The sequence below is a fragment of the Numenius arquata genome, chromosome 1 (genome assembly GCF_964106895.1).
Source record: "Numenius arquata chromosome 1, bNumArq3.hap1.1, whole genome shotgun sequence".
Lineage (NCBI taxonomy): Eukaryota > Metazoa > Chordata > Aves > Charadriiformes > Scolopacidae > Numenius > Numenius arquata.
Genome location: NC_133576.1, coordinates 25,368,021 through 25,392,087, shown reverse-complemented (window position 1 = coordinate 25,392,087; position 24,067 = coordinate 25,368,021). Strand labels below are relative to the sequence as shown.

Below are 24,067 nucleotides of genomic sequence, written 5' to 3'. Positions count from 1 at the left end.
GACAGTTCTAAATGGAGACAGATAACCAGATAATACAAGTGTATCAGCAGTCTTAAGGATTCAGGCTAAACTAACAAATTGATATTGTCAAATTTCAGGGATGAGGAAAACTGTCAAATAACTTGCCTCAATCCAAATCCATACAGAAGTGACATTTTATGCTAGGGAATCAAAACCTGTTCATGTGATGCCCTGAAAAGAGAAAAACCTAGGAAAGCAAAGAGAGCTTGAAAGAAACGAGAAGAATAGTTACTAGTTTTTAAAAATGAGTAGGGTAGTAGTCACCTTTCTCCAAGGACTGTAGCTCCTGCCAGTGGAGCACAGGAATAGCTGAGAGTTGAATAAAACCAAAATCCCTCTGTGCCCTGGTGAAGCATGCAGAGCACAGGTAGGTGTTTTATGTACATTGTATTGCATTTGACTTGATGCTTAATTCATCATACCTGAGCATTAGCTAGTGGCAATCTTAGTTATTCTCAGAATTGGGTTGGAGGTTTACCTCTGCCCTGCCATAGATGACCTTTATGCCTGAGGGAACCTATGTGTAAAAACACCTGCTTTTTACTTTATAGTTTGTGGGGGGTTTTTTTGGTGGGTGGTTTTTTTTCTTTTTTTTATGACACCAAACTGAATAATTGAAAAAAAATCTAAGTCTGAAACTGATTAGAGAGAGTGCAGGGAGGCAGGAAAGGGAGTGCTGCTCAGAGGCACTCCTATGGCAAAGAGGAACACGGTCCCGTAAGGAGGAAAGTGGAGGAGGGCAGAGATGTACGCTCTCCCCAGGATGGGCACGCTGTATGTGGTGGTGAAGGTTTGCTTTTGGAAGAACCAGGCTGAGTCAGTGTTCCCTGAAGAGGATTTGACTGAAAAGTTGCTGTCTAGCAAGCTTGGGGTCCTCATTCTGCCATGTGTCTGTCCAGATTAGATCTATAAGGAAGTATAATACATAAGGGAAGAGAGCAAAGGACATCTAGATTCCACTTTGAGTTGGAAGTGATTGTGAATACGTGCTTTTTTTAGACAGGAAAAAAAAGACGGACACATACAGAATCACAGAATCTTAGTGGTTGGAAGGGACCTTTGAGATCATCGAGTCCAACCACATTAAAAAAAAAAAAAAAAACAAAAAAAACCACACAAACAAACAAAAAAACACAACACACAAAACCAACCAAACAACAACCCCCCCCCCCCCCAAAAAAAAAAAAAGCACCCACCAACTAAACCCCACACCCACAACCTCACACACAACACCCCACCACAAACCAACAATCCCAGGCACTAGAGCATGCCCTGAAGAGCCACGTCTACACGTTTCTCAAACATTAGGTCGCTAAGAGTTAACCATTGGCAAGTTGAGTACTACTAGATCCTTGACTATAGCAGCAGTGAACAATAGTTTCCCTTAGAAAACAACAGCGTAGGGATCCAAAAGGTTTTGTTGTTACGGTGCTAGGAACATGCTGGTAGCAATTCAGGTGTCTGCACAGGGTAACACGGGACAGTTGGCATGGAGATCTGCTCCCCCTTGGGAGAGGTAAAAGCTTGTGTAGCAGCTTCCTGGAGCCGGTCTGTCCTCTTCTTAGAAATGGCCCATTTTTCTAGAACTGCTGCATCTTCCCTCTCCTGAGAGGAGTTTGATGGGGATTTTCAGAGCAGCCAAACCTTTCCCTCCTCTGCACCCCTCCTTCCTTGCTGCCCTTCCACAGCTGTCTTCAGAATCAGCCTCAGACATTTTCAGCAGGAGCTCAAAGACAGTCTTCTGCGCTTGTTAGCATCCTGGTAAGAAAAGGTGGCTGAGTCACCAGAGCAGGAGGCTTCTAGCTGAAGTTCTGGTTGTTCTGCATTCCTCGTCCCATAACTGAGTTGTTCTGCGGTCTTGCACAGTTAATTAATTAAGCATGCATTTGAGTCCCTTCCCCTGTGACATGGCGGTAGTGGTTTCTGCTCTCTCGGGGATTAATTCATTTACAGCTGCTGACAGCTATGAGAAAGAAACCATCAGGGCAAAGTATTTCTAGCATGGTTTTATTGCAGCCACTCCCAGGTCTTTCCCTGCTCTGGAGCACTCAGTGCAAGGGCCATGTTTGTGTAGCCCCAAGGCTGAATGTGTTTTCTGACTGCGTTTTTCATCATGCCCTCTATATTGGGAGACATCTATGAAAGGTTTCTCATTGCCTGTCGTGACTGGATAGGGACACTTTTCTGCATTTTGGTGAAAAGCATCACCATCTGTACTAGGAGATGGAGCAAAACCCATTTCCTCATCCTTTTGTCACAGAGTCTGGGAACCAAACACCATGTACAAGAGAAACAGCCCGTAACAAGCTAGATTGCTTATTCATCTGTTGCTGTCCCCCTAATGTCCCCAAATTCTTCTGATGCTTTCCTGGTTTTCACCCACAATATCTCTTTCTGGCTCCTACTTCTCCCTTGTTAGGGCTCCTTCTGATTCTCAGGGAAGCTGCACGGTTTCATTCTGGGACGCTGTTTACTCACACCCATTTCCTCCTTCCCCCTTCTCATGACATTTCACTTCTTCATCAAGTCACTAAGAGCCAGCTAGTTACAGTCACCATGTCTGGAAATTGGGGTTTATTCTTCAGAGGTTGGGTTGTTTTTTGTTGGTTTTGTTTTTTTTTTTTTGAGAGAAAACAGAATCTATTCAAGGTATGGCTGAAATAGGGGAGGGCCAATTCTGAAAGAAGTTCAGAAGAGAGGATGAATAGCCTATATAGTACTAGAGGGATGGTGTCACCTAGATTTAAGCCTTAGAATTATTTTTTTTTTGTGTGTTATCAATTAGTATGTTCATAACATTTTGAGAAATGGAGAAAGGCTTTGTCTCCCTCTGCTCTACTTAAACATTTGTACTTGTACAAAGGAAGAAGAAAATCAAAGTGACGTGTCTACTTTCACATTCCCTACTGAGTAAGTGTTAATCAAAACAGAATGAAAGGCAATTAATAGAGCTGGAAACAATTAGAGGAATATTTTGCTTGCTGAAAAAATTGAGATTCTGATCAAGCAAAATTGTTATTGCTGATTTGTCTTGGTAGATTTGGCTAGTGAGAAAAGTAGGAAAAGTGGAAATGTTTTACTTCACTTTTACAAGGAAATGCTCTGACTTTTAATTTCTCAATCCTTTACCTCAGAAGTTAGCTGACATTTAATTCCAAAGTAGGAAAGGGAAAACCTCTTAAATGTAAAACTTGCAGCAAAAGTCAATATTTTGTTTGATTCAGAATGACCGTTTGGGGCTTTTTCTCCAGCCAGCAGTTCACAGTCCCGGTTACTCACACAACTGCAGTGAAAGGCTGTACAGCAGGAGAAGTCAGCCTGTGCCGAGATCCTGATGCAGCTCATTCAGGAATCAGCTCTGGAATCCCAACACTGCACTGCCATGTGCTGGGCAGTTTCTCCACTCCAGTGCAATGCAGGAATCTACCATAACTTCTCCAAAAATTTTTCACAGGCCGGTATTTTAAAAATCAAATTATTACCATTTGAGTCCTGTCCAAACAGGCGAGAAGAGCTTCACCCACAATACACATTTCTACTCTGAAAAGTTTCCCATCTATAATTCAGATAGCATGAATGGTGAGAATAATGAAAAAGGAGAAAGAATACCCGTGGTGTTACACAATTTACATAATGATCATGAAATCATGACCCAAGTCACATTTGTTGCATATGGAGCACATCCACTTTTTCTAATTACATTAAACTGTGAATTTCTTTCTTGTGCGTCTTATTGTTGCAGTGAGGTTTTCAGGATTTTTGATAAAAAATCCAAGCGATTTCCACGTGCATAGCTTTGTCTAAAGCCTGGAAGAAGCTGTAGGAGTATTGGTAGGAGGAAATGAGAAAGGTCAAAGAGCAGTGGAACTGAGAGTGCAGGCTCTACAAGGCAGGATGAGAAAGGGCAAGTCTGTGATGAAGGCCAAGGGCGAGCTGGCTGATTTATATATGTTAGTAAGGATTGCCGTGCATCCCCTTGACATGAATGATATATAGAGATCACAAGTTGTATTGGAGTTCGTATAAACAGTAGGATTTAGACTTACGGAAATGTACGCTACATTTACATACAAAAGAATAAAACCCAAGGACTTTCCCACTTCCAGCTGAGGAAGTTCCATCTTCAGAGATAAACATTGTATTTAACGAAGGCCATTAAAACTGTTTTTTAAAAATATTTTACAGCCTCACGAAGAATAGCATTCTCTTCCTGTTCCTAACGCTGTCTTGTGGCTTTAGGAGATGCCTGTGAGTCTAGACATTCAGCACAGAGATGGTAAACGCACCTGCCTGATTGTAAACACGAAGGAACTTTTACTAAACAAAAAGAAACACACAAAGCCCATTGGAATACTCAGACTTTGTAGTGCTGTTCCCTTCTACCCAACCCTTGAGAACATAACCAAATTGGTACTCACTTGCACCAAAAATGAACAACCAAAGGCTTTTTGTTGCCATCCTCCTCGTCTCTCCTTTGTTTCACCTCAGGATGCTCCTCCTTGTAATCTCTAGGTGGCCGGGTAAGTAATTGCCTTCAGCTGAAGGGCTGCTTCACGGTAGCATCACAGGTTCACTTCCTCAGTCTCTCTTAAAGTGCTGCTCCTCTGGTCTGCCACTCCCCTCCCAGCCAGAATGACAAGCCGGATCACCAGTAGGCTTTGACATCGCTCGCTGCTCTCTGCCTAGGAGCAGAGAGCAGACTTCTGAACTCCCTCCCCAGTTGTGAACTTTCTTCCCCAATTAAACTGCCTTTCCCAGTTTCTCCCAACACGCAGGTACACAAAGCAAGACAAGAGGCAAACCAAAGGGTGGAGTGACTGGGAGTGTACAACACAACAATTGAAGTCATATATGCGATGACACGTAACGAGGGGACAATAAGCCTCATTAATCTTAAGTATTTATTAAGGGAGCGTAGGGCCAGAGCTAAAAAAATACTAAAGCGTTTGACAAGGCAGGCTGCTGCCCACATCCAGGACTTGAGGAACTGCGAAGCCCAACCCCACTTACTTTAAATACCTCTAAGAATATGTAAGTTATGAGAATTTGATGACTAATGGGTTATCTAAATACAAGTGACTTGTGTCTCGGACAGGTTCTAATGCCTGCTGTTCGACTGCCCCAGTGTGTGTGGCCTGCACAACAGCCCTGTGTACCAAAGGTACTTTCTACCTTTCCAATGAAAAAGGCTGCTTTTTCAAAAAACCCATCAATAGCTTATAGCACGCTAGCTATGTACCCATCGAGGCACACACAGTGAAGGTCCAGCCACTGCTCGCATATTCTGGCTGGGCACTGGAAAGCACAAATAACCGCTACTATAATTGACTGAAGAATAAAAGGAGGATTGATGGCAGCTCAGTCAAATATCTGACATTACATTTAATTGAGTGCAGCTGGCTAGTGTCTTTTAAACTCTTCACTGCCAGCAGGCAGCAAGGGAAGTCTCCATCTGGGATAGTCATCTATGCTCTATTTCTAGCTATTAGAGAGACAAGTCACTTTTAGGGTGTGAGTGATCATTTGAGGCATTTTAGATGGGGACTTCATGTCTTTAGACCTCATTTTCAGATGAAAATAATCATACCAACAATGCGGTGATAATACTGATGAACTCTTTTGACTGTTGAAGGAGGATACCTCAAAAGTGGGTGTCTACACCAGAGATACCTTTGTTTAGTTCAGTAAAGTGGATCTTGATCTTGTGCTGACCCCATGGTAAACTGCCAAAAGCCATACTAAAGACTGACTTTTTGTCTACCTGGCAGTTCAAAACACCTGCAAGACAATGAAACATATGAGTAACTGGAAATACAATCCCTCTGATAGAAAGGACAATTTATACTTTGTGCTTGATTCATAACCTCAGTTTTCTTCAAACAAACTGTTAGCACAGAGCAAGTTTAAGCACGTAAGAGTACAGAAACTGTCGTCTTTGGCAATCTTCCAAATGAGGACAGCCAGTAGAAAAATCCATCCTGCTGTATGCGTCTCTGATAGGCTGATGGCAGTAGGAGATGGCAAGGTCCCTGCAAAGAGAGGAGAGTTTTTTTCCAAAAACAGCTTGCTAACCTCTAAATGCTAACTACAAATGACTTAAGATGTAAACAAAACTGGGGCAAGGTCAGTAGTCTCTGTTCTCTTCTTTGGAGCCCACAAGAATGAGTTTCTTAAGTTTTTACTTCCTTTAAAGATTTAAGAACTTTGTGACTTTATCCACAGCCTCCAGGGAGAGACATGTAGGATCTTTGCTCTAGCTTCCACACTTTTGATTTTGCTCCCATTTAATATTTTAACTGAATTTGATGAACAGGGATAGTGACAGAAATGCCATCTGCCCATATTTCCTCTGTCAATTCTCAGTTCTCTATATAACAGCTATGAGTATTCACCAAAAGAACTTGGTTACAGTCCCTGACAGATACTGTACCAACTTGGTAAGCTTGCCATTAAACTCTTCACAGAAATAAGACTTTCACTGTCATTTATACAACCTCTCTTCCCTCTCTTCTCCCCAGTAATTTCAAAACCCACTTGATTGATTTCAGCTAAATTTGTCAGACAGATAGTAATCTTAAAGATGGAAAGTTCCATTCAGTCTCATAAAAATCAGCAATCCTAATCAGTTGGAATAAGAGAGCAATCTAAACTAGCGGTACCTCTTAGGCATTAAGCATTGTCTTCCATTCCAAGAATCTGTGGTTGCTCAACTGATGCACATAACTATGGTCTGTCTCATCTCCTGCACAGCCAGGCAGATAGGGAAATACTGTATGGTGAGTAGTCACAGGGGGCAAGAGATGATGGCTCCATGAGGGATATTTATCATGCTGGGACGCCTGGACTGCAGGACTCACGTCCATTGGAAACCAGGCTTGTTAATCCCACTGCTTATGGAAATACATGGGGTTTGGTCTGTTTTCTTAACTCCAGCAACTGATGAGTAAAAAACCCACAACGGAGAGAACTTGCAGAGTTAAGCTGAAAACAATCCCTATAATAACATTTCCTCAAACACCGAAAGCAGGTCTGAGCTTAGTAACCTTACTGTCTAAAAGATGGTATGTAGATTAAGCACTACATGTTAATCCTACAACAAATGCAATATTTACACATAAATTTAACTGTAAAAGTAACAAGAAGCATCCTCTCCAAGCGTATTGGCATTTGTCTACTTCCACTGCGTTGGGGAGGAGGGACAGGCACTGGATCTCGCCTCACGGTCCATAACTTGGACAGGCTGCCTTATGTGGTGTCCGAGCGGAAATACTGGTGTGGAAATGATTCCCTGTAGGAACGGTTTTACCCTGCCTCTCACAGCCACTCAGTTGCATTACAAGTAAATAAGTTAGTGCTGAGATTGGTAATACTCTGTTGTTTTGGAGACTTAGCTAAATAAGACTGGTCTCCTAGGTATCATAGACAGCATATGCTTCAACCCCTGATACTTACATAAATCTTGTTTAGATGTTCTTTATTTATTGCTTTTGTTAGTTATTTAGGCCTAGATTGGAAAAAGGTATTTAGGGACTTACATCCTGTCACTTTTCCCTGACAGTTCTCATTGAGGGGCTCAGGAGCTGTTGATAAATGCAGGAGGCAAATGTACAGTTTACCTACAGCAAGTCGGTACAGCTGCCCAAACAGAAAGACCGGGACAGCTGGCAATTTTAAGAAATTTTAATTTTGTTTCTAGGTTGACTTTCTTTCATTGTCTAGTGTGAGCTGCCAAAACTCACAGGCATTGGCATCACAGCTAAAAGAACTGCCAAAGCTTTGCCATTGCCCTACTTAGGCTAATGCAGGCTATGTCTTAGCATAGGCTGACACACATCGACTTCTTCATCGCTCACCCATGGGCACTGCAAACCCTCAAAGTCTTATTTTTGCTGATGGCTGCAGCTGTGGGGAATCTTTCTGCTGATATATAGGATTTTTCAGGGATATTATTAGTTTATTTAAATTAAACTGCCATTGGCATGAAAAGCTTTAATGCGAAACTAGGGTGGCTTCATTGTCTTGCCAAAAACATACTCTGACAAGGCTCACTTATAAAAGCCAATGAGGATTAATGCATAGGTAGCATAGTGCTAACACTATAAATGATAGTAACTCCTGTTAAGCCAGAGAAACTTCAGAGGAACCTTCCATCAAGATCCCATCTTTCCCACCTAAGAGGACAGCACCTGGCCATGTTCAGTTTGGGTTCGTCTATGAATGGATCTATTAATCACCAATGACAGATGCCCAAACACTTACAGCTTGTTACTTTTTGCTATGTTCGCATGTGCATACATTCATTAGCAAAGATTTCTAGCTTCCTTGCCTCTGTTCTGCATGGTCATCTTAATCCCATAAATCAGCAACTTGTAACGAGCAGTGAGGAAGAGCTGCCAGGCTGCCTGTTGTCTGTGTGTTCTCCACAAGTCTGCAACGTACGGTTTCCTATCTGCATCTCTGCACGTGAACGGTTGCAGTGGGCACGGCAGGGCTTTCAGGTCTAGCCATCATCCCCTGCTGCAGTTTTATCCTGAAGATTCACGAACGGGATTTTCAGAAGCAGCTCAGTGACTTAACAGCATCAGGTTTTATTGGGTGTCAATGGTATACATGCTCCCACAACGTGTAGGTCCTTTGAAAACTCTGTTCTCCAATAATAAGGGAGTTCCATAGGCAAATGTCTTTAGATCACTTCCTGCCTCAATTAGCAGTAATTAACAAGAACGCATGTGGCACTGCATTGCAGAAGTGGCTCAAAATTGCATTGCCCAGAGGAGGCAGCTCTAGGTTCAACAAAATTCATCCTCTTTTGGTACACGGAACCGTTAGGATCTCTTCAAATCTGTAATCAGTAATCCATTTTATCCCTTGGTATGACACCTGAGATTCAATATACCACTTTCTCTTGTTCCTGCTTGCTCACCCCAGTAACTGTATTAACACAAGTCTAGGCTATGAGCACACAAAGACTTGAGTGCCTGTTTCACGGCTCTTCCCTGCCACGATGTGGCATCCCTACAGATGTGGCCCCAACCCCATGTGGGGATGCAGCACTCGAGTAAGAAGGAAAGGAGAGTACACAGGCCCTGCCCAGCATGATGCAGCAGCAAAGCTATGAGATAGGTCAGTCCTCTCTTCCACTTCCTTTCTTGTTTGCTTGTTTGTTTGCAAAAGGAATCAACAGTGGGATGGCATTGCGTGACTCTGAACTGGAGCCTGTATGAGCCTCTACTCAGTACAGGTAAATAGCACTTAGGCTTTCGTCTGGTTCTGCCCTGGACCAGCCTGGCCCATGAGCTTTGCTGGGGAGTCAAGAGATGGGAACTGGAGGTTTTCTCATTGAAAAGGCATCAGAGCAAACATAGTACACCTCAGTCCTAGCTCTTCCAAGAACAAAAATCAGCTAATCACATAATCATAGAACCACAGAATTGTTTGGGTCAGAAGGGATCTTTAAAGATCATCTAGTCCAACCTACCTGCCATAAGTAGGGACATTTTTCACTAGATCAGGTTGCTCAAAACCTCATCGAACCTGACTTTGAACACTTCAATGATGGGGCATCCGCAATTTCTCTGGACAACCTGTTCCATTCTCTCACCACCCTCATAGTAAAGAATTTCTTCCTTATATCTAATCTAAATCTGCCCTCTTAGTTTAAAATCATCGCTCCTTGTCCTGTCACTACAGGCCCTAGTAAAAAGTCTCCATCTTTCTTGTAAGATCTCCTTTAAGTACTGAAAGGCCACAATAAGGTCTCCCTAGAACCCTCTTTTCTCCAGGCTGAACAACCCCAACTCTCTCAGTCTTTCTTCATAGGAAAAGTGTTCTTGCCCTCTGATCATTTTGGCGGCCCTCCTCTGGACCCAGTCTAACAGGTCCATGTCTTGTGCTGCGGACTCCAGAGCTGGTAGCAGTACTTCAGGTGGGGGTCTCACGAGAGCAGAGTAGAGGGTCCGAATCACCTCCCTTGACCTGTTGGACACACTTCTGCTGATGCAGCCCAGGATAGTGTTGGCTTTCTGGGCTGCAAGTGCACATTGCTGGCTCATGTCCAGCTTTTCATTCACCAGTACCCTCAGGTGCTTCTCTGCAGGGCTGCTCTGAATCCATTCATCCCCCAGCCTGTACTGATACTGGGGACTGCCCTGACCCAGGTGTAGGACCTTGCACTTAGCCTTGTTGAACCTTACAAGGCTCACATGGGCCCACTCCTCAAGCCTGTCAGTGTTCTTCTAGATGGCATCCCTTCTCTGTACCAAATCAACTGCACCACTCAGCTCGGTGTCATCTGCAAAATTTCTAAGGGTGTACTCAGTCCCACTGTCTATGTCATTAATAAAGCTATTGAACAGCACTGGTCCAAATATGGAACCCTGAGGGACACCACTTGTTGCTGATCTCCATTTGGACAGTGAGCCCTTGACTGTAACTGGATGCAGCCATCCTGCTAATTCCTTCTCCATCGAATACTCCATCCATTAAATCCATTTCTCTCTAATTCAGAGGTAAGAATGTTGAGGGGGAGCACATCAAAGACCTTACAGAAGTCCAGGTAGTTGACAGGTAGCTTGCTTCTAGTAAGCTTGGAGTGGCTCATTCTGCACTGCGTTTCCCAAGGACATCAAAGGTCATACCAGCATTTCAATTTGTGCTTGGTGGGATCCCACTTGCCTGGAGGCTCCCTGCAGGTGGAGGTCTAGCCTCACTGGCTCTGGGCTCTTCTCTGGGCTCCTCCTGCAGCTGGGAAATGTTGGAGGATTCAGCCCACAGCAGGGAAGGAGTTAAGTGCTTGACCAGCTGCCATCTATGAGGCACTGAATTCTTTCCCTGTGCAATCCAGCAGCCAGTGTCAGGACAAGGCTATATTTAGAAAGCTGATAAAGGTTTGGTGCTGACAGTTGTCCTGCCCCTTGATGAAGAAGCCGCAGAGCGAGTGAGAGGGGGCAGCTGATTTCTCTCCCCCCAGCACTGTTCCCTTCTAGGACTCCTGCCCTCTTCACTGGACTCCTTCGCCGTTCCTCTGTCAGGGACCCCGTCGGAGTCGTCCAGACACAGAGTAAGTGCCCTTTCCTCACTCTCCTGCCTTCCCGCGCCCTGCCCCAGCAGCAGCAGCCGCTCCTCAGCCCCGGTGGTGGCACGCTGCTGCAGTTGTCCTGCCTGAGGCCAGCTGCTGGGGCCCTTCGGAGCCACCGCCGGCTGTCGTGGAACGGCGAGGCAGGAGTCGCTCTGGCCAGAGCTGGGGAAGCATCGGCTGCTGTGCTGTCGTGCTCCTAACGGAGCTATGGCCCCCTCGCTCTCCCGCGCCCACGGCAGGCTCCCCACAAAAGGATTACAGGGACAGAGTCCCAAAGCCTAGAGGGCCTTTGGCCTTGAGCTTTAGGAGCGTTTGCTTTTGGGGAGGCGAGGTCTCATGTTTCTTGCCCCCGACGCTCCTTCCAGTCCGGCTCTGGCTGTGTATGGCCCCTTCCAGCCTCCGCGCAGGGGCTGAGCGGCCAGGGGGGGGATAGAGTTTCTGCCTCCGCCACCCCTTCCTTCCTGGCCTTCCTGCATGCTTACTCACAGGCAAGAAGGGCATCGGCGCTCGCTGGGCAGCAGCCAGGGAGCTGCACGAGGCCTCGGGAACGGCAGGCACCCGAGGAGGAGACGCCGCAGCTGGCTTGGGGCAAGGGCTGCCGGCAGGGTTGTGGGAGCCAGACGTGGGAGCCCCCGCTGCCATACCCCCCACCTCTGCCACCGCTGCCTCCACAGCCGGGGGGATGGCGTCCCACGCCAAACTCTCTAATGGCCCTCTCTCCTGCCGTGCTCCCCTTGTAGCGGATCCTCTCGCAGCTGCCATGGCCAGCGGCAGAGATTCGGACAGTGAGCAGGTGGTGCCCGATGAGGAAGATGAGGGACCAGATGTGAAGGCCGTGCAGGCCCACTATCTCCGCAGCCCCTCACCCAGCCGGTGAGTATGCTTGCCGCAGGCACTGCTGTGGGCCCTTGGTAGCACGTGGTGGATCAGCTTCCCTTCCCTCCTCTTCCACCAGCTCCTCTCCACACAGGCACTTGGATCAAACCTGGAGCGCAGGGCTTCCCTCCCCTCCCTGAGGCAGGGGTTGGCATGCCAGCAGGGAGAGAGACCGCAGAGCCAGGACAAATATGCTAATTAATTCATCCCACTGCATGTATGTGCACATGGAGGGGGGATAAATTGCAGAAAGCATTACTCTCGGGCAGTATCATTGCTCTTCCCTGTCCCATCCTCTCAGATCCATCCCCGTGCTGAAAACTCGGATCCAGATTTCAACTCTTTCCAAATTCAACTCCATCTTTCTGTCAATTAAAAAGAACTGTGGAATTTTTTAAGTTGATATTAGCCTTTCCCAGCCTCAGAAAGGTTGAGAGTCTTTGGATTTGGGTTTGGTTCAGAGTCATCTTTAGCTACAGGTTTCAGACACTGAACAGGAGGCTGTCTCAGCACAAGCAGAAATTGAGTTACCTCAAGCAAAACAAGCATGATTAGATGTGTTTTCTCCTAATACAAGGTAAAATACGTCCCTTTGTACTCTTTTCTGAAAGCTAAGTGTTCTGCAGGGCTTTCTGTACACTTTAAGGTGCTTTAACTGAAGGCAGGGAGTAGGGATCGAGTTTGAAAAGAACCTACCCCAGTGGCCCTCAACGAGTAGGAGGTTATGAAATGTTTCCCATTAATTGTGGAGCACTGCAGAAAAATGAAGACAAAGTGCTTATTTCACTTAACTACATATGTTTTAAAATTGATTAGGAAGTTTGCTGAGCTCACATAAAGTAAAATTATGTATTGAACTTGGTAAATCACTCTCCTGCTGCTCATTAGTCACTCAAAATGAACAGAAGCACCTCTCTGGTTTGTTTCTCCCTTCCCTTCCCTTCCCTTCCCTTCCCTTCCCTTCCCTTCCCTTCCCTTCCCTTCCCTTCCCTTCCCTTCCCTTCCCTTCCCTTCCCTTCCCTTCCCTTCCCTTCCCTTCCTTCCCTTCCCTTCCCTTCCCTTCCCTTCCCTTCCCTTCCCTTCCCTTCCCTTCCCTTCCCTTCCCTTCCCTTCCCTTCCCTTCCCTTCCCTTCCCTTCCCTTCCCTTCCCTTCCCTTCCCTTCCCTTCCCTTCCCTTCCCTTCCCTTCCCTTCCCTTCCCTTCCCTTCCCTTCCCTTCCCTTCCCTTCCCTTCCCTTCCCTTCCCTTCCCTTCCCTTCCCTTCCCTTCCCTTCCCTTCCCTTCCCTTCCCTTCCCTTCCCTTCCCTTCCCTTCCCTTCCCTTCCCTTCCCTTCCCTTCCCTTCCCTTCCCTTCCCTTCCCTTCCCTTCCCTTCCCTTCCCTTCCCTTCCCTTCCCTTCCCTTCCCTTCCCTTCCCTTCCCTTCCCTTCCCTTCCCTTCCCTTCCCTTCCCTTCCCTTCCCTTCCCTTCCCTTCCCTTCCCTTCCCTTCCCTTCCCTTCCCTTCCCTTCCCTTCCCTTCCCTTCCCTTCCCTTCCCTTCCCTTCCCTTCCCTTCCCTTCCCTTCCCTTCCCTTCCCTTCCCTTCCCTTCCCTTCCCTTCCCTTCCCTTCCCTTCCCTTCCCTTCCCTTCCCTTCCCTTCCCTTCCCTTCCCTTCCCTTCCCTTCCCTTCCCTTCCCTTCCCTTCCCTTCCCTTCCCTTCCCTTCCCTTCCCTTCCCTTCCCTTCCCTTCCCTTCCCTTCCCTTCCCTTCCCTTCCCTTCCCTTCCCTTCCCTTCCCTTCCCTTCCCTTCCCTTCCCTTCCCTTCCCTTCCCTTCCCTTCCCTTCCCTTCCCTTCCCTTCCCTTCCCTTCCCTTCCCTTCCCTTCCCTTCCCTTCCCTTCCCTTCCCTTCCCTTCCCTTCCCTTCCCTTCCCTTCCCTTCCCTTCCCTTCCCTTCCCTTCCCTTCCCTTCCCTTCCCTTCCCTTCCCTTCCCTTCCCTTCCCTTCCCTTCCCTTCCCTTTTTTTTGGTCCCTTTTTTCTTGCTGTCAGTGCCAAAAACAATGATGCAAATGCAAGGCAAGGTCCTTCCCAACCAGAACGAGGCCCTTGAAGCATCCAGGCCTGGGCAGTTCTGCACTTCTCTGTTTCATGGATGCTTGGGGCAGCTACAGGTAAACTGTGCTGAGGCTGTGGTGGCAGATTATTGCCAGCCGTTATCTTTTTATTGAGCTCAGAGACAACCTTTACAGCAAAAGGAATTGAAGGCAGGGCATAGCTGCAAATTTGTGTCAGTTCCTGTAAATGAGACTGAGACTCTCCTTGCTCATCTCATAAACTCCTTTGAAGAGCTAGAAAAGGATTACTTTCAGTCATGGTTGACAAGTGCTGGAACCCAACTAAATGACCTAGACGAGCCCATTAAGCGGTGTCCAATGGCTGTGCCCTCCATTTTGATTCTGGAGAATGAAAGTAGTTTAGCTCTCCAGACACTTTGATGCACCTTAATTGCACATTAATCACCCTCCCTCTCCTGCTTTAATTAAACAAAAACAAACACTGTGTTGCAAGTAATGCAGGCCTGCATTGCCAGGTAGCTTCTGAGATGGCAGATCAATTCTAATGATCTGTACCATCTATTTGGAAGGAAACGTAGAGGGTGTGCATCAGGGAAAAAGCTTTGTAAAATATTTTGTTAAGATGGTCTAAGTAAGAAGAGAAGATTTGCTTAGATTGTACAGGTGGACCCAGATGGAAATACATTTGTTTTCAAGATTTTGGTCCTTTTTTGCTTAACAAAAACTTATGCTGTGTGTCAAAGAACTCCCTTCAAAGTTGTTTGTGGGTTTCATAGCTGTTTCTGACCTGCAGTTAGACAACATGGGTATGCGAGTGGAGAGACTGACCACAGATTCATGCTGTGAGGTGACCAATGTACTGAGGGAGAGATTCACAGGCTTCAATCTTAATGCTGGCATTGCAGCTCATGGCAATTAGCTAACAGAAAAGAACCCCAACAGTTTTCTGGCATAATCTGCTTTGAATTGTTTGATAAATTCTAGTTAGGACAATACTTATGTCTGTCCGTCTAAGCAAGAGCTACTTGTGAGACTATTCTTTGTGACCCACCTACCTCCCAGTCTCAAACCAGACACTGATCTTTACCCAAAACCTCCTCCACCAGTCCATTCTCTTGCACTCCCAGCCCACTTCAGCTCCTCCCTGTGAGACCTCTCTACATCCTGCAAACACTGGATACCAAGGTGTATTTGAAACCTGTAGCACCACTCTGGAAAGCAGGGTGGGGGTGAGGGGTGGGAGAAGAGTGAGGACTTCCCTTCTACTGTCAAAGGATCCTCCCTGCTCCAGTTCCCTGCTGCTCTCTTCTGGAATGGCCGAAAAGGGCTAAAGTCCTGGAGAAGGGATCCCAGTGGAGGGCATTTTCCTAATAGGCAGTGTGGTTGGTTGGCAGGTATTCAGTGATATCGGACACTGATACAGAGAGCATCTTCATGGAGCCAATCCATCTGTCATCTGCTGTGGCTGCCAAACAAATAATCAATGAAGGTAAGAGGAGGAAGGGTAAAAGAACTGTGTAAGTAATAGAGACTGGAGTTGTACTTGTTTTGCCTTTCTCAGCCAGAGATCCTAAAATGATAAAAAAGCCTTTATAAGAAAACCCCACCTGACATGGAGGTGAAAACCACGAAGAAATAACAATTTACAGAAAGGTTTGGTGGCTTCCTTTGAAGTGGTGTACTGAATCTGTGGCAGAACCATATGCTGCAGTGATGAACACAGGTTGATCAGTGGTTGCTTGCTGCAACAAACTGACTAGACTAGACTAGGCTAGACTAGAATATTTCAGTTGGAAGGGACCTACAACAATCATAGAATGGTTTCAGTTGGAAGGAACTGTAAAGATCCTTTTCCAACCCCCCTGCCATGGGCAGGGACACCTCCCACTAGACCAGGTTGTTCAAAGCCCCATCCAGCCTGGTCTTGAACACTTCTCCGGGCAACCTGTTCCAGTGCCTCACCACCCTCATAATGAAAAATTTCTTCTTGATATCTAACCTTAATATACCTTCTTCTAGTTCAAAGCCATTGCTCCTTATCCCATCACTGCATGCCTTTGTAGAAAATCCCTCTCCAGCTTTCTTGTAGGCCCCCTTCAGATACCGGTAGGCTTCTATAAGGCGTCCCCAGAGCCTTCTCTTCTCCAGGCTGAACAACCCCAACTCTCTCAGCCTGTCCTCATAGGAGAGGAGCTCCAGCCCTCTGATCATCTTCGTGGCCCTCCTCTGGACCTGCAAAGAACAATCATCTAGTCCAACTGCCTGACCACTTCAGAGCTGACCTTAAGCTAAAGCATGTTTTAAGGGTATTGTCCAAACGCCTCTTAAACACTGACAGGTTTGGGACATCGACCACCTCTCTAGGAAGCTTGTTCCAGTGTTTGACCACCTTCTCGGCAAAGAAATGCTTTCTAATGTCCAGTCTGAACCTCCTCTCACTGAAGCAGCTTTGAACCATTCCCATATGTCCTATCACTGGACACCAGGGAGAAGAGATCCGTGCCTCCCTTTCCACTTTGCCTCCTCAGGAAGCTGTAGAGAGCGACTACATTCTTCTGGGGCTAGAATGAGCATGCCCTTAACTCCCAGGCCTCTGGCCAGTGTGGGTCTCTGGACCGAGAGGACAGTGCAATATGCTCCTCCCATTAGTAACTGCCTTGAGGGTACTAGATAAGCATGTATGTGCACACATTGCAGACAGGACAGTGTGATGTTACTGGGAAAAAAAGCAAGCCACAAGGCTTGTCCCAGGAACAAAGAATGACAGGTCATATATTTGCATTGTTTTTACATGCTTTTAGTTACAATGTCAGTTTATTCCAGAACTGAAGACAAAGGACACCAAGGTAGAGTCAGTGTGTCCCAGGATGCTAGAGTCTGCACAGCAGCTGATGGTGGAAGACCTGTACAACCGAGTTAAGGAAAAGATTGATGACACCAGCTTGTTTAACACTCCATGTGTGATGGACTTGCAGAGGGCACTTGTGAAGGACAGGCTGGAGACCCCCAGGGATGCTGTGGATGAAGTCTGGCCTAATGTCTTCATAGCAGAAAAGTGAGTGTCATCTTTTGTCATCAAGTTGCACAAGATTCCCAGTGAAGGGTCAGATGGAACCATTGAAGGCATGTATTACATGCATATAATCCCTTTCTTCCCCAGAGAGCCCCAAAGTGTTTTTTTTTCAGAATATGCTTACAAAGGTCTCTGTGTGCTGAAAAGTAAATGCTTCTGGAATAGAATCAGCAGCTTTCCTATGCTATTTTGATGCTTCAATAATTTAGGAGAGGAAAAGGCAAATGAGCCCAAATTACACTGTTCTGATTGGAATTTGGCCCTGAAATTGGGACTAAAGTCTTTACTATGTAAAAGAGAGTTAAAAAAGAAATGCCATAGCAAATATCGAGTGGGAATGGTTTGGTCTTCTGTACCATGGCTCAGCTGTCTGAGACACCCGTGCAAGTAACCAGGCAGAATTAGAAGGGGATATAGTGTAAAGCGTCAATTACAGAGTGATAAAAATTGAGAAATAAGTAAACAGCCTGAACCTAGGATGGCAGAATGACTTTAAAATCAAGCTGGAGTGGAAACGAGCATGCAGCTCTGCTGGTGAGTGCAGGGTTCGCATTTTCTTTTCCCAGTGCGTATTGGAAAGAAATACCTGTAGAACTCTCAAAGGACGTTAAGGTCTGAGTGGAGCCGCATGTTGGAGGACTTAACGCAGACTGGGAGCTCTATAGACCTTGTAGCAGACAGCTTCTTCCCTACCCAAAATAGGAGCACTGATACCTACCTTTTTTTTTTTTTTCCTTTCTGAAGAAGTGTTGCAGTGAACAAAAGCCGTTTGAAGAGACTGGGGATCACGCATGTCTTGAACGCAGCTCATGGCACAGGTGTATACACAGGACCAGGTTTCTACAACGGTCTAAATATCCAATACCTGGGCATTGAAGTGGATGATTTTCCAGATATGGATATCTCCAAACACTTCCGCCCAGCTGCCGAGTTCCTTGACGAAGCACTGCTGACTTACAGGGGTAAGAGGAGAAGCTTACAGTGGTTCCAGAATGCTTGGGAATTAATAGGTGGATAAACAACTGATAAAAACTTTGCTAAACAACTGATGCCATATTTGTAACTGGGTAGAAGGCAGATACTTTGTTCTCTGCATCCAGTTGCAGTGAACGCTTCTTGCCCCCTTTTGCCCATGCCTCATTCAAAACAGGAGGGGGGCAAACTAGTGAGAGGAGGCAGCCCAGCAGCCCCTGCTGCAAGCCCCATGTCTTCAGACACAAACTGGCTGCAAGCCACCTCCCTCAGCTGCTTTGAAAGTACCCTACTATTGCAAAGAGGTGAAGCCCTGCTCCAATAAATATGTATTTTTCATATTGGTATTATATAATAGCATATATATGGATATATTCATGTACACTGTGAGCTTCAGTTTTGCCAGGGTGCTTACTACAAAAGAACAGGCTGATTTAGTAGAACAATCCAAACAGCTGGATTAAACCACCCAGGCTACTGTATAATTTGCTGGATTCCAATTCCATGGCAACTGTTATTCTGTGGACCTCCAGTGCATACTGGTCAATTTATTGCAGCTTCAGTGGACAGTTTGAAATATCTTTATGGAATTCAATATGAAAATGAACACCACAATCGGTGATATCACTGATACTCTTCACATATGTATTCAACGCATACAATTTTTGTAGAGAGGCAATGCGTTACCTCCTAGTAGAAGTGACAGTGAGAAAAGTGAGAAGTTTTGTTACTACACAAGAAAAGTTGAGCTAGTAGCTGACCAACACCACCACGAGGAGGGACATTCTACCCATCTATGTTCTTCCTCGTAACTCCCGTTGCTACCCTTGGCATAGTACAGATGCTTACTGCTGCGGGCATTCATCCATCCTTCAACTCACTAACCCAGCAAAAATGACAGCCCAGCTGGGAAGAGATGGTTTTCCATTGGGTTAGTGAGCTGAACCGGCTCATTAAAGGGCCCAGTGAGTACCAGAGCTGACACAGGAAAGGCTGCACAGAGATGGAGGAGCCTTGAAAGAAAGGAGACGAATGAGATCTCCCCTTTTTTGTGAGCTGTTAGATAGGCTTTACCGGCTGTTAAAACACTTGCAAGGCAACTGAGACTTTTGATACTAAGAAAGGTGTAAAATCTATTTTGGGATTGTAAGAATAGGTACATTGGGTAAGTACTTGCGGTAACATATCAGGAGTCCGAAAGGTGGTGTTTAAACTGGCTTCATTAAGTTTCAGTGCAAACAGTTTAATTAAACTACAGTTTATCACACATTTAGAAACAGTAATTTCAGTTATTTGCAAGCTAGCAAAGCCTTATTTATGCTCTTTTCATATTTACAAGCTTTTATTTAACTGTAATTTGCCATAAAAGTAACTCTCAAAAAAATTCTTCTGGACCAAAGCTTAGTTTTGTGCAAGAGGTGGTTTCTGTATAAATGCCACGAAATAAAGCAGATCCTCAGCTTTGATTCTAGCTCTTGCAGTCACTGTTCACAGAATGGTGGGTCCCAGTAGTTTGACGCAGCAGCATCAGTTTGTCAGAGTCAAAATCAGCTTTCTTCTGCTAGTTGCTTGGTTCTGCTGTTGAGATATACTATGACTCTGGCCTCCAGCCAGTCTACATGTAACTGAGTGTACCTTGCAAAACAGCAGATTTGGATTCTGGCAAAAATATAATTAAATTAATATAAAATTGTATTTAAGTCCTATAATGTGCTTTATTAAAAAGTAAGTTATTTGCTTATCCTCCCAATACCTTCCTGGAGGCTAATGCTAATATCTCCCTTTTTACATATGAGGAAACTGAAGCATGGAAAGCTTAAATGTCTTACTCTAAGTCAGCCAGCAAGTCAAGAATATGGTATCACTTGTCTTTCTAATACCTGTTATAAGCTTTTGATTATTTGAAGAAGTGAACTATATAGGTGAAAATATAAATATTATTTTGATTGTTTTAAAATGTGCCTGCCCACAGCTTGTGAAACGAATGTGTTTTTTATTAATATGTATCTAGATTTTTATTAAGATAAAGCTAAAAAATATTTATTATTGTTTTCAGTCACTGAAACATATAATATGTCTAATTTTTAACACTATTCAGAGAATGCTTTTGTGCTACATACCAGAGCAACCTCTCTATGTTATTGGAAATAACTGATTACTTTTATATTATTATTTATATTATTATATTATATATCTGTAGGCAAAATCCTTGTCAGCAGTGAAATGGGAATCAGTCGCTCAGCTGTGTTGGTGGCTGCTTACCTGATGATCTATCACCATATGACCGTTCTGGAGGCTCTGATGACTCTGAGGAAGAAGCGTGCTATTTACCCCAACGATGGCTTTCTGAAACAGCTAAGGGAGCTCAATGAGCAATTGTTGGAGGAACGAGAGTTGGAGCACACTGGAGATGAAGAGGTCACTCCTAGTCAAAGTCCCGTTGTCCATGCAGGGACTTCTTCCCGGCTGTCTGGAGTTGGGGACTCAGAAAGCATCATGGGAGCCAAAGCCCACTCCATCACAGTAGAAGAAGAGGAGACCAACAGCCTGCTGGGTAGTCTTATGAGCTCTTCATCAGTGGAAAAAACTAGCTGGGTTTCCAAACACTCCACCCTCATCAGTGAGGAGGAAGAGGAACAGTTGTATAAGGAATGGAGGAAGAAACAAGGCCTACCTGCAAAGGAACCAAGAGGTAACAACGGAAGAAGAACGTCTCCAAAGTTTCTGGATCAGGAAGGGGAACAATCTGAGGAGGATATGGAACAGAGGATCCATGACTGGCAGCGCAGAAATGAGAAATACCAAATGGAGGGTCCACCCAGGGAGGATGATGGAGATTTCAGCATAGGAGGAAGACCTTACCCATCAGGTGAATTCAGTGACGTTGAGAGTGTGAGCAGTTTTGAGATCCGAACCCTAAAACAACAGCTGGAAGCCAGTAGCTTTAGCAGGATGAGGAGGAGCCGCTCAGGCTCTATGTCTTCAGAGAGCACTTGGGACATGTGGAACCAGAGGCTTCTGGAGATTGAGAAGGAAGCTGCTCAGAGGTATCATTCTAAGAATAAAAATTGTGGGGAGAGACAATCCCCAGAAACAGGAAGAAAGGAGAGGGATGTGGATGAGGAGAGTGTGTTTTCAGACAGTAGCTCCTTTTACAATTTCTGCCAAAAGAACAAAGACAAGCTGACTCCTCTAGAAAGGTGGAAGGTCAAGAGGATCCAGTTTGGCTTTCACAAGAAGGATTTAGAACCATCATCATCTTCTGCACCATCTCCAGCAGAAGATGGCAGTCAGGCAGGTGAGGAGGGGACAGAAGGGAAGAGTTTGTCAGATATTAACCTGGCTGCTTACCAGGCTTGGAAAATGAAGCGGCAGAAGAAGGTGGGCAGTGAAAGCAAGGAGGAATTTGTGGAGTTTGCCAAAAGTGAGGACTCTGCTTCAGCTAAAAAGAAGCAGAGGCGTGTAGAGCTCCTTGAACGTTCAAAGAAAATTTTAGAAGAAAGCCAGTCCATGTGCAGCTGGGAGACAGACAGTACGATGAGTGGGAGTATCCCACTGTCAGCTTTCTGGCCCTCAGCGCCTTCTGCAAGTGGTGCCGAGGATGCAGCTTCTGCAATGAGCATGCAGACAAATCATTCATCTTTATCACAGACCAGAAGCAGCACAGGGGCAATGCAGCCTCAGATGCCAAGTGTACCCCTTCCCAATCTCCCAGTTGGCCCCGGTGACACAATATCCATGGCAAGCATTCAGAACTGGATTGCTAATGTGGTCAGTGAAACCATTGCTCAAAAGCAAAATGAGATCATGATGCTGTCCCGTCCATCATCTGCAATGGCCTCCAGCGTAATGTCAGGAGACCTTGGCAGGCGTGTAGATGATGATAAGGTTTCTCTTCTCAGTGGTCAGAGTGGCTCATCTCTTGCTACCTCTCAGCTTCGCCAGCAGGACGTGCACAGGGCTGAGTCTCAGTCTGTCCTGTCTTGCAATACCTCAGCGAGCGCAAGGACAGAAGGGACTAGTTCAAACATGAAGACAACACAGACAAGCAAGCCACTGTACAGCCTCTTTGCTGATGATATTGACCTGAAGAAACTCAGGAGGAAGGAGAAGGAGATGCAAATGGAAATGAGAGAGAAAATGTCAGATTATCAAGTTGAAAAAGTGATCAGAGACAATAAACGTAGCACTTTATTTAAAAAAAAGACGACCAAAGGAGAGGAAAATGAAGATGACGGGGAGAGTACAACAAACAGCCACAGGCGCCCCTTGCAATCAGATCTTGACAGAACCGATACAGTCTTTGATCTGTCCAGTCAACGTGCAAACACAGGTGTACCAAAGTCACAGACAGAGACTGATATTACCAAGTGGCTCAGTGGCCTGAAAGCAGAAAGAGAACCACCGTCATATTATGATCAAAGTGAGAAGGTTAGAGAGAAATATAGCAAATCATCCAAAGTTAGAGAGATGGATTCTGAAACATCCAGTTACAGATTCTCCAGATCCCAAAGAGAAGAGTTAGACAGCTGTTCTTCCTATGAGTCAAAAGGAGATTCACTGAGAACCATGTCAAGATTTTCCTCTGCTTCTGCAAAAGAGGACAAAAAGATGTATAAGTTCACAAGGTCAAGGGTCAGTGAGACAACAAGTTCCAGAGAAAAGAGCCCAGAGCTGCATGTTTTCAGCCGAACACCTGAACCATCCTTTGACTCTGAATCCCCTGAACCATCTACACAGAGTCGAGTTAGATCTCATCATGTGGAGGCGTGTGAAGAGGAGGCCAAGTCAGACATGTCAGAATTTGGAGCTAAGAGAAAGTTCACCCAGAGCTTTTCAAAGTCTGAAGAGGATGGGAAGAAGGAGGCAAAAGTGGAACAAAGTGAAGAAAGATTTGCATCTAGACAGTTCTCTCAGTACAGGCGAAGCATGCGTAAAGAAGAGGAAGAAGAGATGGATGATGATGCCATTATTGCTGCTTGGAGAAGCCGACTAGAAGAAACTACGGCAAAGCTCCGGCGGAGAAGGGAAGAGTGACCAAGATCGGATTATAGGAACACAAGCAGAGCCACAGAGTCCCTGAATCACTCATCATTATATTTCTGATAATCCTTTGTGGTTTGTAGGGCATTTCCTGCAGATAGTTCTCTTCTTAATCAAAAGCGATAAAGGGAAGAGGTCAAGTTTTGGAAGTGTTTGTGGTTTGTCAGAAAGAAGATGCTAGTATTAAATGATCAATGTAGGTAGGAACATGATGTTAGAAGTCATTAGGAGCCAGACGATGTTTCAGCAGTAAAAGCAAGTAATGGTGGCACCTCAATTCAAAAAACCAATCACATCTCGTTTTGGTTATTTCAATTTCCTACTCTTGTTAAAGACTGAACGTATTTTTTCTAGGATCTTTTTGATCATAAATGGAAGAAGCCAACAGCCTTTTCTAGGAACTTGAAGAATGTTCCTCTTAATCAGTTTTACTTTATACCACTGAGAAGATATTGCCAGGTAGGCTCCATTTTCTGCACCAGTCTTATGAACGTCTACAGAAATAAGACAGTTCAGGGGAATACATGTATTGTTTTACTTCACTAAGTAGCAGAAGCAAAGTGAAATACTAGAAAAAAGAAGATGCTTCCTTCTTTTTAGAAGTTCAATGCAGTAATGAATGTATTCCTGTGGTACCACTGTTTTCTATTAGATGGAGTTATCTCTGCTCCAGAATCATTGGTTCCTGCTAATGACTTTGGGTCAACAAAGGAAAAATGCAGTAATATTAACAGCCATCTAAAAATGATGTTCTGATGTAGTTAAAGAGACGGAGTTAGGATTAGTGTTAGGTTAGGCTGGGTTTCTAAAGTCGTGACTTCAGTTTGTTTTTATATATGCAGCTCAGCTAAGTCTGTGCTTTTATGTCTATAGTCAGATTGTCATGTATTAATTTTTGAAATGATGGCCTTAAAAGTGATACACAAACTGACCTCATAAATAAAATGATGTAT

The 24,067-nt window shown here is 45.1% G+C and overlaps 2 protein-coding genes across 2 annotated transcripts in view; one reads left to right on the top strand and one right to left on the bottom strand.

The window, feature by feature from the left end:
- GPA33 (glycoprotein A33) overlaps positions 1-11,860 on the bottom strand; it is a 17,808-nt gene extending 5,948 nt beyond the window's left edge. Inside the window, exons 1-3 of the mRNA XM_074166631.1 lie at positions 11,581-11,860; positions 5,692-5,799; positions 4,440-4,493 (exon numbers count right to left, since the gene is read on the bottom strand). Of these exons, the coding sequence (XP_074022732.1) occupies positions 4,440-4,493; positions 5,692-5,799; positions 11,581-11,860 (442 nt within the window). The remainder of the gene's footprint in view (positions 1-4,439; positions 4,494-5,691; positions 5,800-11,580) is intronic.
- Positions 10,930-24,067, top strand: STYXL2 (serine/threonine/tyrosine interacting like 2). Its single transcript, XM_074145642.1, has 6 exons — positions 10,930-11,080; positions 11,839-11,971; positions 15,421-15,515; positions 16,850-17,081; positions 17,844-18,061; positions 20,272-24,067. The coding sequence occupies exons 2-6, from the start codon at positions 11,859-11,861 to the stop codon at positions 23,106-23,108; spliced, it is 3,495 nt and encodes a 1,164-aa protein (XP_074001743.1). The 5' UTR covers positions 10,930-11,080; positions 11,839-11,858; the 3' UTR covers positions 23,109-24,067.